General features: G+C 68.3%; 4 protein-coding genes across 4 annotated transcripts in view; 3 read left to right on the top strand and 1 right to left on the bottom strand.

The window, feature by feature from the left end:
* Positions 1-145: 145 nt before the first annotated feature.
* Positions 146-4,620, bottom strand: LOC118701052 (putative transcription factor Ovo-like 1). The gene is made up of 4 exons (XM_036405630.2): positions 4,436-4,620; positions 3,209-3,345; positions 2,400-2,664; positions 146-1,176 (listed from the first exon to the last, which is right to left on the bottom strand). The coding sequence occupies exons 1-4, from the start codon at positions 4,533-4,535 to the stop codon at positions 884-886; spliced, it is 795 nt and encodes a 264-aa protein (XP_036261523.1). The 5' UTR covers positions 4,536-4,620; the 3' UTR covers positions 146-883.
* Positions 4,621-6,780: 2,160 nt separating this feature from the next.
* LOC129047113 (homeobox protein Hox-D11-like) overlaps positions 6,781-12,855 on the top strand; it is a 17,905-nt gene continuing 11,830 nt past the window's right edge. The window contains exons 1-2 of the mRNA XM_054518267.1: positions 6,781-6,944; positions 7,412-8,176. Of these exons, the coding sequence (XP_054374242.1) occupies positions 6,849-6,944; positions 7,412-8,008 (693 nt within the window). The 5' untranslated portion in view covers positions 6,781-6,848 and the 3' untranslated portion in view covers positions 8,009-8,176. The remainder of the gene's footprint in view (positions 6,945-7,411; positions 8,177-12,855) is intronic.
* Positions 10,889-12,845, top strand: LOC118701046 (ribonuclease H2 subunit C-like). Its single transcript, XM_036405623.2, has 4 exons — positions 10,889-11,182; positions 11,541-11,662; positions 11,856-11,975; positions 12,451-12,845. The coding sequence occupies exons 1-4, from the start codon at positions 11,041-11,043 to the stop codon at positions 12,496-12,498; spliced, it is 432 nt and encodes a 143-aa protein (XP_036261516.1). The 5' UTR covers positions 10,889-11,040; the 3' UTR covers positions 12,499-12,845.
* LOC118701051 (pyruvate carboxylase, mitochondrial-like) overlaps positions 12,784-12,855 on the top strand; it is a 3,377-nt gene continuing 3,305 nt past the window's right edge. The window contains exon 1 of the mRNA XM_036405629.1: positions 12,784-12,792. Within this exon, the coding sequence (XP_036261522.1) occupies positions 12,784-12,792 (9 nt within the window). The remainder of the gene's footprint in view (positions 12,793-12,855) is intronic.

Below are 12,855 nucleotides of genomic sequence, written 5' to 3'. Positions count from 1 at the left end.
CCCCGGGGGTGGGGGAGGGGAGGGGGCGGAGCCTGTGACCAAAGGGCGGGAATTGAACTGGACTTTGGGGGGGGAGGGGCGACCCCTCCCCCCCCCCCCCCGCGGAACTGGAGAGGGAGGGGCCGCCCCTCCCCCACCGCCCCCTCCCCCACCCCCGATTTTGGGGGGTTTCGGGCAATAAAAACTGGAACTGACGGCACCTGCGGTGTGGGGGAGGGGCTGCCGAGACCCCCACATCACCCTCCCCCAGGTGGGGGCGTGGCCTGAGCCAAAGAGGGCGTGGCCTCCGTCACGAGGGGCGTGGTCAGTGAGCACAGAGGGGTTTTTATTCCCAATGGGGACAAAGTGGGCGTGGCTTCTACTCAAAATGGGCGTGGCCTCAATCGGAAATCCCCCAGCTGACCCCCCCAAAAGGGGCGTGTCCTAAACCAATGGGCGTGACCAATGAGCACTTCTTTCCCCAACCCAAAACTGGGCGTGTCCCTGCCTGTGTGGGTGTGTCCCTTATCTAAATGGGCGTGTCCCTCCCTTAAATGGGCGTGTCCTCCCCTAACCTCAAAATGGGCGTATCCCTCCCCTAAATGGGCGTGTCCTCCCCTAACCTCAAAATGGGCGTATCCCTCCCCTAAATGGGCGTGTCCCTCCGTAATGGGGCGTGTCCCTCCCCTCACCTCAAAATGGGTGTGTCCTTTCCCAAAATGGGCGTGTCCCTCCCTAAATGGGCGTGTCCCTCCCCAACCGGGCATGGCCCCACCCCCTTTATGAGTCCCCTACAGGGGTGGGGCAGCACGGGGCGTGGCCGGGCATGGCCCCACCCCCTTTTCCGCATCCCACGGGGGGGTGGAGCCAGGCGGGGCGGGGCCCCTCCCCCTTTATCCATCCCCTAGGGGGGCGGGGCGGCGCGGGGCGGGGCCGGGCGCGGCGCGGGCGTGGCCGCGGCCTTGCGGGCCAGCTTGGCCAGCAGGGGGCTGTGGGGGTGGCGCTGCCGCAGGTGCGCCAGGTGCGCGTCCTGGCTGTCGGCGGTGCCGCCGCACTCCTCGCACACGTAGAGCTTGGCCCGGCGCTCCTTGTAGCCGTAGCGCTGCGCCACGCCGTGGATCTTGCGCAGGTGCGACTCCAGCGAGCAGCGCTGCGTGAAGGCCTTGTCACAGAGCGAGCACTTGTAGGGACGGACACCTGGACAGGTGGGGACAGAAGGACATGGACAGTGAATGGGTGACCGGGCATTGTCACAGAGCGAGCACTTGTAGGGACGGACACCTGGACAGGTGGGGACAGGGGGACATGGACAGTGAATGGGGGACAGGGCATTGTCACACAGAGAGCACCTGTAGGGACGGACACCTGGACAGGTGGGGACAGAAGGACATGGACAGTGAATGGGGGACCGGGCATTGTCACACAGCACTTGTAGGGACGGACACCTGGACATGGGACAGAGGGACAGGGCATTGTCACAGAGCGAGCACTTGTAGGGACGGACACCTGGACAGGTGGGGACAGAAGGACATGGACAGTGAATGGGGGACCGGGCATTGTCACACAGCACTTGTAGGGACGGACACCTGGACATGGGACAGAGGGACAGGGCATTGTCACAGAGCGAGCACTTGTAGGGACGGACACCTGGACAGGTGGGGACAGGGGGACAGGGCATTGTCACAGAGCGAGCACTTGTAGGGACGGACACCTGGACAGGTGGGGACAGAGGGACATGGACAGTGAATGGGTGACCGGGCATTGTCACAGAGCGAGCACTTGTAGGGACGGACACCTGGACAGGTGGGGACAGAGGGACAGGGCATTGTCACAGAGCACTTGTAGGGACGGACACCTGGACAGGTGGGGACAGAAGGACAGGGCATTGTCACACAGCACTTTTAGGGACGGACACCTGGACAGGTGGGGACAGGGGGACATGGACAGTGAATGGGGGACCGGGCATTGTCACAGAACGAGCACTTGTAGGGACGGACACCTGGACACGGGACAGGGGAGTGAGAGGAGGCTGGGGCCGGACTGGTTGCTGTCACTGTCCCTGTCCCCACCCCAATCCCTCCCCAGTCCTGTTCCCACCCATCCCATCCCGCTCTCACCGGTGTGGGTGCGCACGTGGCGCTTGAGGTCGAAGGCGTCGTTGAACCTTTCCCCACTCCAATCCCATTCCCATTCCCGTCCCAGTACCATCCCAATCCCATCCCAATCCCATCCCAATCCCATCCCAATCCCATCCCAATCCCATCCCAATCCCATCCCAATCCCATCCCATCCCCACTCTCACCGGTGTGGGTGCGCACGTGGCGCTTGAGGTCGAAGGTGCCATTGAACCTTTCCCCATCCCAATCCCATCCCAATCCCATCCCATTCCCGTTCCCATTCCCATCCCATCCCGCTCTCACCGGTGTGGGTGCGCACGTGGCGCTTGAGGTCGAAGGTGTCGTTGAAGCCCTTCCCGCAGTAGGGGCAGCGGTGCCGCTTGACCTCGCTGTGGCACTTGAGGTGCCGGTTCAGCATCCGCTGGAACCCGAAGCTCTTGTGGCACACGGGGCACGAGAAGAGCTCGGAGCCCCCCGGGACCCCCCCGGCCACCGGGACCCCCACGGGGACCCCCCCGGCCAGGGGCAGCCCCGGGGGGAGGGGGGCGCCCAAAGGGCCGGATGGGACCTGCAGAGAGAGGGGAGGAAGGGGTTAAATGGGGGGGGCTCCCCCCTTGGGACCCCCCGGTTATGGGGAGAGCCCCCCCCAGTTTTGGGGACCCGCCCCCAGCCGTGGGGGACAGCGCCCCTTGGGAACCTCTGGTTTTGGGGACCCCCAGCCCACCTTGGTGACCCCCCTGGCTTTTGGGGACCCCTCCCAAATTGGGGCCCCCCAGTTTTGGAGACCTCCCCGCCATCAGGAATCCCCATCACAGAGACCCCCCCATTCCCAGGGACCTCCCACCTTGGGCACCCCCAATTTTGGGGGACCCCCCCCAGTTGGGGCACCCCTAATTCTGGGGACCCCCCCCAGTTTGGGCACCCCTAATTCTGGGGACCCCCCCCCCCAGTTTGGGCACCCCCAATTCTGGGGACCTCCGTGCTCATGGGGACCCCCCCATTTTGGAGACCCCCAGTCTCAGCCCCTTCCCTCCCCAATTTCAGCCCCCCCATTTCACTTTTCACCCCCCATCCCTCCAGCCCCCCCCCCAAATTTGGGGTCCCCCCCTTACCTTTCCCTTGGGGTGCAGGAAGGGGCCGGGGGGGGCGCGGGGGGGCAGCGTCATGTCCAGGGGGGACACGGGGGACGCGGGGGCCTCCCCCACGGCCGGCTCGGGGTCCCTGCGCAGGGGGCAGCCCCCCAAACAGACTGGGGGGGGTGGCACGGCTTTAGGGGGGGGTCCTGCACCCCCAAACCCCCTCCCCAAAACGGGATCCCTCCAAAAAACCCCCACAAAATTCACCCCAAAAATATCGGGAACCCCAAACCGGACCCCACCCCCCCTCCCCAAAACGGGATCCCTCCAAAAAACCCCCCAAAATTCACCCCAAATTTGACCTCCCCCCTCCCCAAATCGGACCCCACACTGGGGACCCCCCAAACGTGCCCCCCCCCCGCCCCCCCCATGGCAGGAGGAGGATTTGGGGGGGCCCCTCCCCCGCTCCTCTCCCCCGCCCTTTTGGGGTTCCCCGGACCGGTCGGACGGCTCCGGCCGCGACACCCCAAATTACCGCCCGAATTACGCCCCAAATTAGGGGTTTCCGGCGGGTGGCGCCCGCGTGGGCCCCGGGGGGGGGACGCCACCCCCGCCCCCCCCGGGGGGACACGGGCGACACCCAAAAATCCCCTCCCCCACCCAAGCCAGCAGCCCAAACCCCCCTAAAATCACCCCAAAATCCTCCCCCAACCCGGGTGTCCAAACCCCCACCCCAAAAAGGGTCCAAGGGGTCCGGGCACCCCAAAGTCCTCCCCAAACCCCCCCTGTCCCAGAGTTTGGGTGGGATTTGGGGGCTGAACCCCAATTCTGTCACTAAGGGGACATCCCTGGAGGGGAAGGACGTCACCCCAAAACCTCCAAAATCTGAAACTCCTGGATCCCCAAAATCCCGGAATTCTTTAGCCCTTCCACACACCTCCAAAACACCCAGGACTCCCCAAATTCCTGGGACCCCCCGAGTTCCTGGGACCCCCCAAACCCTGAGGCTTCTCCCCCAAATTCCGGGGTCCCTCCAAACACCCGGAACCCCCAAATTCCTGACACAGCCCCCCAGACTTCAGGGTCCCCCCAGCGCCTGAACCCCAAAGAACACCTGGGTCCCCCCCAAATTCCTGAGCCCCCCTAAATCCCTGAATCCCCCCAGATCCCATCTCCCCATGGATCCCGGTGCCCCCAGATCCCCGGGCCCCCCCAGATCCCATTTCCCGATGGATCCCAGCCCCCCCAGATGCCCCGCCATACTGGGCACGTAGATCTCGGCCCGCTGCTCGTCCGGGAGCTCGCTCCAGTTGCGCTTGGCCGTGGCCACCACCGGCTTCTTCACCAGGAACGCGCGCGGCATGGCCGGAGACGATGGATCCCTGATCCCGATGGATCCCGATAGATCCCGATGGATCCTGATTGATCCCGATGGATCCTGATGGATCCTGATTGATCCCAATGGATCACAATGGATTCTGATCAAACCCGATGGATCCTGATTGATCCTGATGGATCCTGGTGGATCCCTGACCCTGGCCGATGGATTTCAATAGATCCCAATGGATTCTGATGGATCCCCTGATCCCACTGGATCCTGATCCCGATGGATCCCCCGCAGGATCCTCAGTCAGGTTCGATGCTGGGTCCCCGTTGCGTTTGATCCCAGATCCGGAGCGTTTGGTCAATACCCACAGCCGGCCCCAAATCCTTGGGCAGTTTTGGTGCCGGATCCCAAATATTTGGTCACAATCAGCACCAAACCCCTGATCTTTGGTGGATTTTGATGCCAGATCCCGAGGGTTTGGTTGATTTCAGCTCCTGGTCGGGTTTGGTGCTGGATTCCCAATCCCGGTGCTGGATCCCGGATTTGGGCTCAGATCCCGGGGATTGGGGCAGTTCTGGTGCCTGATCCCGGTCTGGCGTCGCTGCGATCCGCTGTCACCGCTGTCACCGCTGTCACCGCTGTCCCCACCCGCTGTCCCCACCCGCTGTCCCCACCCGCTGTCCCCCGCCCCGAGCCCCGCGCTGCCCCCTCAGCACCGGGGCTGCCTGCGCTGTCCCGGGGCTGTCCCGGTTGTGCCGTCCTGGTGCCGGTCCCGCCTCTGTTATCCCGGTCCCGCCTCTGTTATCCCGGTCCTGGCTCTGTTATCCCAGTCCCGCCTCTGTTATCCCGGTCCTGGCTCTGTTATCCCAGTCCCGGCTCTGTTATCCCGGTCCTGGCTCTGTTATCCCGGTCCCGGCTCTGTTATCCCGGTCCCGGCTCTGTTATCCCGGTCCCGCCTCTGTTATCCCGGTCCCGGCTCTGTTATCCCGGTCCCGGCTCTGTTATCCCAGTCCCGGCTCTGTTATCCCGGTCCCGGCTCTGTTATCCCAGTCCTGGCTCTGTTATCCCGGTCCTGGCTCTGTTATCCCAGTCCTGGCTCTGTTATCCTGACTGTCCCGGTGTTGTCCCGGCTCTGTTATCCCGGTTGTGCTGTCCCGGTCCCGGCGGTGCTGTCCCGGTCCTGTCCCGCTGCCGTCCCAGCCGTTCCGTGCCGTTCTGTTCCGTTCCGTGCCGTGCGGTGCCGGTGCCGGCGGTGCCGCCCCGCCGCGCGTCCCCCGTCCCGCCCCGCGCTGCTGTCCCGGACCGGTTCCGCCGGTCGGGCCGGGCCGCGCCGCAGCCGGAGCCGGTCGGGCGGGCGCCGCTTGGGAAATAACGGGGGAGCCCCCGCCCCGGCCCGGGGACAGCGGGGACATCAGGGGACAGCACCGGGGGGCATTGGGGGACAGCACCGGGGACATCGGGGGACACTGGGACATGGGGACATCGCAGGACACGGGAGGGCATTTGGGGACATTGGGACACGGGGACATGGGGACATCGGGGGCGCCTGGGGACATCAGGGACACGGGTGGGCATTTGGGGACATGAGGACTTCGGGGACATGGGGACAGAGGGACAGGGGGACATTGTCCTGAGGGACGTGGGGACATCGGGGACATTGGGGATGGGGACACGAACACTTTGAGGACACGGGGACAGAGGGACGCCAGCACCGGGGTGTCAGAGGTCACCGGGGGGGTCACCTGCACACCCGTGTCACCATGGGGGGGGGGGGGTGTCAGGCTGTCCCCGGGGGGGAGGGGGGGGGGGGGGGTCACCTGCCCCTCCCCCCTCGGTCCGGTCCGTGCGGGCGGGGCGGGGCCCGGGGGGGGCGGGGCCGGGAGCGCGGCCGGTCCGACCGGAGCGGGGGGGGGGGTCACGGGGACAGGGGGAGACACGGGGACATGGGGGGGACATTGGGGACACGGGGACGACACGGGGGGCAGTGGGGACATGGGGGGAGGGGACACCGGGAGGGCTCTGTGGGTCCATAGGAGCCCCCCAAGCCGCCTGTGGGTAAACCCGCCCCAATGACGTCACTCTACATGATGATATGACGTAACACACGCCGGCTGTGACATCACCGGGAGGGGCAGAAACCTTGGGGGGGGGAGGGGAGCGCTGTGACGTCACAACCTCCCCTCCGGCGCTTCCCGCGAGCGTTCCGAGGGGCGTGTGACGTCACGGAGGACGGGCTGTGACGTCACGTTGCTCCCGGCAGCTTCCGCGGCCATGGCGGGGGGAGTGACGTCACGTGGAGGGGGGCCGGGTTGCGGTGACGTCACGTTGCTCCCGGCAGCCCCCGCGGCCATGGCGGGGGGTGGTCCCTGGGCCCGGCTCGCGGCCGCGCTCGCGCCCCCCGCGCCCCCCGCCCTGCGCCGGCCCCGCCCCTCTTTACGTCATCAGGTGTGCGACGGGAGAGAGGGGCGGGGCCGGGACTGGGGGGGCCTGGGGTCTCCTGGGGGGCGTTTGGGGTCCCTGGGTGTGATTTGGGGTCACTTGAGGGGAATTTGGGGTCACCCGGGGGATGTTGAGGTCACTTGGGTGTATTTGGGTTCACCTGAGGGGGATTTGGGGTCCCTTGAGAGGAATTTGGGGTCCTTGAGGAGATTCGGGGTCCCTGGGTGTGACTTGGGGTTCCTCGAGGAGAATTTGGGATATTTGGGTGTGATTTGGGGTCCCTTGAGGGGAATTTGTGTTGCCTGGGGATGATTCGGGGTCCCTGGGGATGATTTTTGGTTCCTCAAGGGGAATTTGGGGTCCCTTCAGGAGAAGTCTTTGGTCCCTGCTGGAGCCATTCGGGGTCCCGTGATGCGGGGGGGGTCCCGTCCCTCCGGGGGTCTCAGCGCCCCCTCCCCAATCCCCAATTTCAGACGGAGCTGCTGCTGCTGCTGCTCGATTCCCCGCCGTGCCCGGATGGTTCCGCGGGGGGCGATGATTGGAGCTCCGACGGTTCCGGTCCCGACGGTTCCGGTCCCGACGGCTCCGGTTCGGGTCCCGGGGGGGCTCTGCTGGCGCTGCTGGCCGAGCCGTCCCCGGGCCCCCCCCGCTCGCTGCTGCTCGTGGCCGCTCTCTCGGTGCTCGCGGCCCGCGGGGACCGCTCGGGGCTGGCGGCGCTGGCGGCGCTGCTGCAGCGCCCGGGGGGCGCGGGGGGGGCCCCGGCGGCGGCCGCCGAGTGCCTGCGGGAGCTGCGCCGCATCGGGGCCGTGCCCGGGACCCCCCTCGGGACCCCCCTCGAGACCCCCCTCGAGACCCCCCCAGGGACCATCGGGACCCCCGGGACCCCCGGCCGGGGCTGCCCCGCGCTGCAGCCGCTGCTGCTGCTGAGGGCGGAGGGGGCGGGAGGTGAGTGGGGGACACCAGTATGGACTGGGAGGGTCCCAGTGTGTCCCAGTATGGACTGGGAAGGTCCCAGTATGGACTGGGAGGGTCCCAGTGTGTCCCAGTATGGACTGGGAGGATCCCAGTAGGGACTGGGAGGGTCCCGGTGTGTCCCAGTATGGACTGGGAGGGTCCCAGTGGGTCCCAGTAAAGATTGGGAGGATCCTGGTCGGTCCCAGTAAAGGTTGGGAAGGTCCCAGTAAGGACTGAGAGTAATCCCAGTAAGGGTTGGGGGGTTCCCAGTATGGACCGGGAAGGTCCCAGTGGGTCCCAGTATGGACTGGGGGGAGACCAGTAAGGGATGGCGGGCGGGTGGGGGATCCCAGTGTGTCCCAGTAAGGGTTGGGAGGGTCCCAGTGGGCCCCAGTAAGGACTGGGAAGGTCCCAGTGGATCCTGGGGAATCCCGCAGGTAACTGGGCAGATCCCAGTAAATCCCAGTACATCCCAGTCTGGTGCTGGGACTGTCCCTGGGGGGGGGTTGGGGGATCCCTCGACCCCCCCCCGAACCCTGATCCCTTCCCCCCCCCCCCAGATCCAGCGGATCCCTGGGGAGAGGCGGGGCTGGATCCCGGTGAGTCCAGAGACCCCAAAAATCCCTGGAACTCCCCCCAAATCCCAGCGATCCCCCCCCCAAATCCCAACCACCCCGGGACCCCCAAATCCCGGAGCCCCCCCCAGTTCAAGACCCCCAAACCCCAGAGATCCCCAAGATTCGCCCCCTTTGAGACCCCCCCCATTTCAAACCCCCCCCCCAACCCAACCCCTCCATTTCTGACGCCCCCTCCCCCCCTCCAGGCTCTGCCTTCGGCCTCGCCCCCCCCGCCCGGGCCCAGCTCCTTCATCTCCCTCATTTCGGTGCCCGGGGGGGCGTCCCGGGAGCGCCCCCGGTTTTGGCCTCAGCGGACCCGGCCCCGGTGCAGGCGGCGCTGCTGGGGGGGGCTCTCGGCGCGGGGGGGGCGCCGCGATTGGCGGCGCTGGCGCTGCACCCCGCCCTGCCCCCCCCCCTGCGCCTCTTCTTCCTCCTCTGCCTCCTCCACGGGGGGGGCGGGGACCCCCAGAATCCGCCCCGCCCCCCCCCGGAGCTGCCCCCCCATTTGGCGGCCGCGCTGTTCCCGGGGGGGGGCGGCGGCGCCGGGGACCCCCCCGAGCTGTTCCTGCCCCGTTTCGAGGCGGCCGCGGCGCTTTGCGCCCCCCCCCAAATCCCGGGGGGGGCTGCGAGACCCCCGACCCCCGACCCCCCCCAAATAATCGCGGGGGGGCGCGAGTGGCTCTGGGGGCTGGTGGAGTTTTTGGGGGGGGGGTCCCCCCGATGTGTTCTGCCGGGCCGTTCTCGCCTATTGCCGCCGATTCGGGGGGGTCCCGGGGCGGGAGTTGGGGGTCGCGGCTCAGAAATTATTGGGGGGGGGTCACCCCGCGGCCCCCCCGCACCTGCTGGAGCTCGCCAAGGTTTTGGGGGGGTCCCTGGGGGGGGCTGTGATGGCGCAGGTGCTGCGGGCCCGCCCGCCCCCCCCCGGCTCCCCCCAGCTCCGGGCGGTGCTGAAGGTGCTGCGGGACCCCCCCGGGACCCCCCCCCAAATGCTGCCCCAGCTCCGGGGGTACCTGCGGAGGGCGCTGGCGGCCGGGGGGGGCGGCTGGGGGGGGGCTCAGGGGGTCCTGAGCGCCGCCGCCCCCCTCCTGCCCCGCGGGGGGGTCCCGCTGTGCCCCCCCCCGCCCCGGGACCCCCCCTCATTTTGGGGAGGGGGCGACCCCGACCTGTGGGATCGCTGCCGCCTGCAGGGGGCGCTGGCGGCCGCGCTGGGCCCCCCCAAATTGGCCGCGGTTTTGGGGCCCCCTCCGCGCTGCGCTCCCGCCCCCCCTCCCCAAAACGGCTCCGGGGGGGGGTCCGGGGGGGGCGCCCCCCCCTCGCTGCTGCCCGCGCCCCCCCCGCTCCGCCTCCGCTGCCTCCCCGGGCCCCCCCCCCCGTTCTGCGCCCCCCCCGGAGCCCCCCAGGACCCCGAGGGTTGGGGGGGGGCGCTGCTGGCGGGGGGGGGGCGGCCCGTGCCCCTCCCCCTGCGGCTGCGCCTGGAGCCTCTGGGGGGGCCCCAAACCGAGGGGACCCCTCCCCAAACTGGGGACCCCGGGACCCCTCCCCAAATTGGGGCCCCGCCCCCCCCCGTGCTGGCGCTGCAGGTGCTGCTGGGGGGGGGCGGAGCCTGGGCCGAGGGGGCTCTGGCGGCGCTGGGGGGGGGTCGCGGGGGGGTTGGGGGCGGGGCCGAGCTGACCCTGACCCTGCGCCCCCCCCGGGACCTGCCCCCCTCGCTCGAGGCCGCCGCCATTTTCAGCCCGGGGGGGGGAACCCCTCAAAAAGGGGGAGGGGGCTCGTTCCTGGCGCCTCTCCCCCCGCTGGAGCTGCCCTTGGGGGTCCGGCTCCGCCCCCTCGCCTTCCCCCCGCCCTGGGACCCCCCCCGGGCTCGTGGCGCCTTCGAGGCGCTCTGGGGGGCGCTGGGGGGGGGGCCCGAGACCCTCCTGGTGCTGGGGGGGGGCGCGGCCGCCCCTCCCCCCGCACTCACCCCCCTGTTGGTGCCCTCGGGGGGGGGAGGGGCGGAGGGGGGAGGGGGATGGGCGCTGGCGGCCGCCGCCCCCCCCCGGGGGGTGGTCCTGGCGCGGGGGGGGCCGGGGGGGGAGGGGCGGGTGCGGGGGCAGCGCTGGGGGGGGGTCCTGCTTCTCGCGCGGCTGCTGCGGGGGGAGGGCGGGGCCTGAGCTGTCGTGACATAGCGGGGGGGGGGAGGACCTGTCAGGACATGGCAGCCCCAGCCTCTGTTTGTGACCCCCCCCCCCCAAAAAAAACTTGGAAAGTGTAAAATCTGTGTCCGGCTCTGTGAGGGGGGGTCCCTGGGGGTCTCTCTGTGGGGCTGGGGGTGTCCCTCGAGGTCTTGGGGGGGGGGGGGTCCCAGTACACGGGGAGGGGCTTAAAAGCCCCCCCCGACCCCTAACCACATCTCCCATCATTCCTTGCACTTCCCACTTCCGCCATCTTTCCTCCCCATGGGCGCCGCCATCTTTATTCCCTCCAAAATGGCGTCTCCCGCCCCTTCCGGCGCGCTCTGACGTCACTTCCTCCTAATTCCCCTCCCATCTAAAATGGCGGCTCCGGTTCGGGTCCGGGTTCCTGCCGGGGCTTCCCCGGAGCCGCTCCCGGTCCAGCTCCTGCCTTGCCGGGTCCAGCACGACGGACCCGCCCCTGTGGCCGCGTTCCTGAGGGCGCGGCCCGGCCCGGGCGGCGGTGAGGGCCGCGAGGGGATCCTGAGGGGACCCTGAACTGGGGGGGTGGGATTGGGCTTGAAGGGGTCGGGCGGGGGGCTCTGGGAATGGGGTGGGGGCCGGTTTGGGGGTCTGGGTCGGGTTTTTGAGGGTCCCACGGAGGTTCTGCGGGGGTGTTTGGGGGTCCCAAGGACGTTTGGGGGTCCCGGGGAGGTTCTGGGGGTGTTTTTGGGGTCCCCTCCCAGATCTCTGGGCCTCGTTCCGGGGGCGCCGTTTGGGGAGTCCCAGGCAGGTGTTGGGGATCAGGGGGAGGTTTTTGGGGATCCCAGGGAGGTTTTGGGGGTCCCTCCGCCCCTCACTCTGTCCCCCCGCCCCCCCAGATCTCTGGGCCTCGTTCCGGGGGCGCCGTTTGGGGGGTCGGGAGCTGCCGCTGCCCCCCGGCTACACGGGGGTGGTGCTGAGGGGGGGGGAGCCCGGAGAGCCCCCCCTGGGCGACCCCCAGGTGAGGAAGAGACCCCCAAAATTCATCCTTGGGGCAGAGACCCCTCCCCACCCCAGACCCCCTCCATGGGGCTCAGACCCCCCCCCCCCCTTTTCCCCTCCCGGGGGTCTCAGCCCCTCCTGGGGGTCTCAGCCCCCCAATTTCCCCTCTTGGGGGGTCTCAGCCCCATGTCCCCCTGCCCTTTGCCCCCCAGGCCGGGTCGGTGACAGTGACGGGGACGTTCGGGGCCATCACGGACTGGGGGGGTGACACCGTCCCCCCCCCCGGGCGGGGCCTGGCCCGGGCCCTGCAGTGGGGACCCCTGGCCCAGGCCGTGAGTCTGGGGGGGCACTTGGGGGCACATTTTGGGGGGGTTGGGGGTGCATTTGGGGGACTGGGATCACATTTGGGGGAGCTGGGGACACAATTTGGGGGCTTGGGGTCGTATTTGGGGGGGTCGGAGGGTTCTGGGGTCACATTTGGGGGGGTTGGGGCCATGACTGGGGGGGTCTGGGGTCACCTTTGGGGGATCCAGGGTCTCATTTTGGGGGCTTGGGGTGTCATTTGGGGATTTAGGGTCACATTTGGGGGGGTTTGGAGTCACCTTTGGGGGCTCTGAGATCACATCTGGGGGTCCAGGGTCACCTTTGGGGTTTGGGGTCACATTTGGGGGGGCTGGGGTCACATTTGGGGGTTCAGGGTCACTTTTGGGGGGTCTGGGGTCACATTTTGGGTCTAGGGGCACATTTGGGGGGTCTGGGGTCACATTTGGGGGTCCCTGGCCCCCCCTGACTGTGCCCCTCCCCCAGCTCCACGCCCCTGTGACTGCGGACAGCGAGGAGGAGGCGGAACCATGACAGGCCACGCCCAGAGGGGGTGGAGCTTGTGCAAGCCACACCTTTCCATGACATCAATGGATCAACTGCAGCCATGCCCACCTCATTAACATAGCTGGTCACACCCAGTGGGTGGGGCTTGTTTAACTCAGAGTGCCTGGAGCCCCTCCCAGTGTGGGTGGAGCCTGTGGAAGCTCCACCTACTTTATTTAAAAGACCAAATATGTTCATAGGAGGCTCCACCCACAAATGTTGCCTCCCCCACTGTGGGTGGAGCCTCCCAAAGCCACACCCACACTCGATGCCATGTCCACAGTGGGAGGAGCATTCCAAAGCCACTCCCACAGTGGGCGTGGCCTGATCAACCACCACCCCTTT

The sequence above is a fragment of the Molothrus ater genome, unplaced genomic scaffold, assembly GCF_012460135.2.
Source record: "Molothrus ater isolate BHLD 08-10-18 breed brown headed cowbird unplaced genomic scaffold, BPBGC_Mater_1.1 matUn_MA122, whole genome shotgun sequence".
In the NCBI taxonomy this organism is placed as follows: domain Eukaryota; kingdom Metazoa; phylum Chordata; class Aves; order Passeriformes; family Icteridae; genus Molothrus; species Molothrus ater.
Note: the sequence above shows the minus strand (reverse complement) of the source record. Positions and strands in the feature narration are given on the sequence as shown.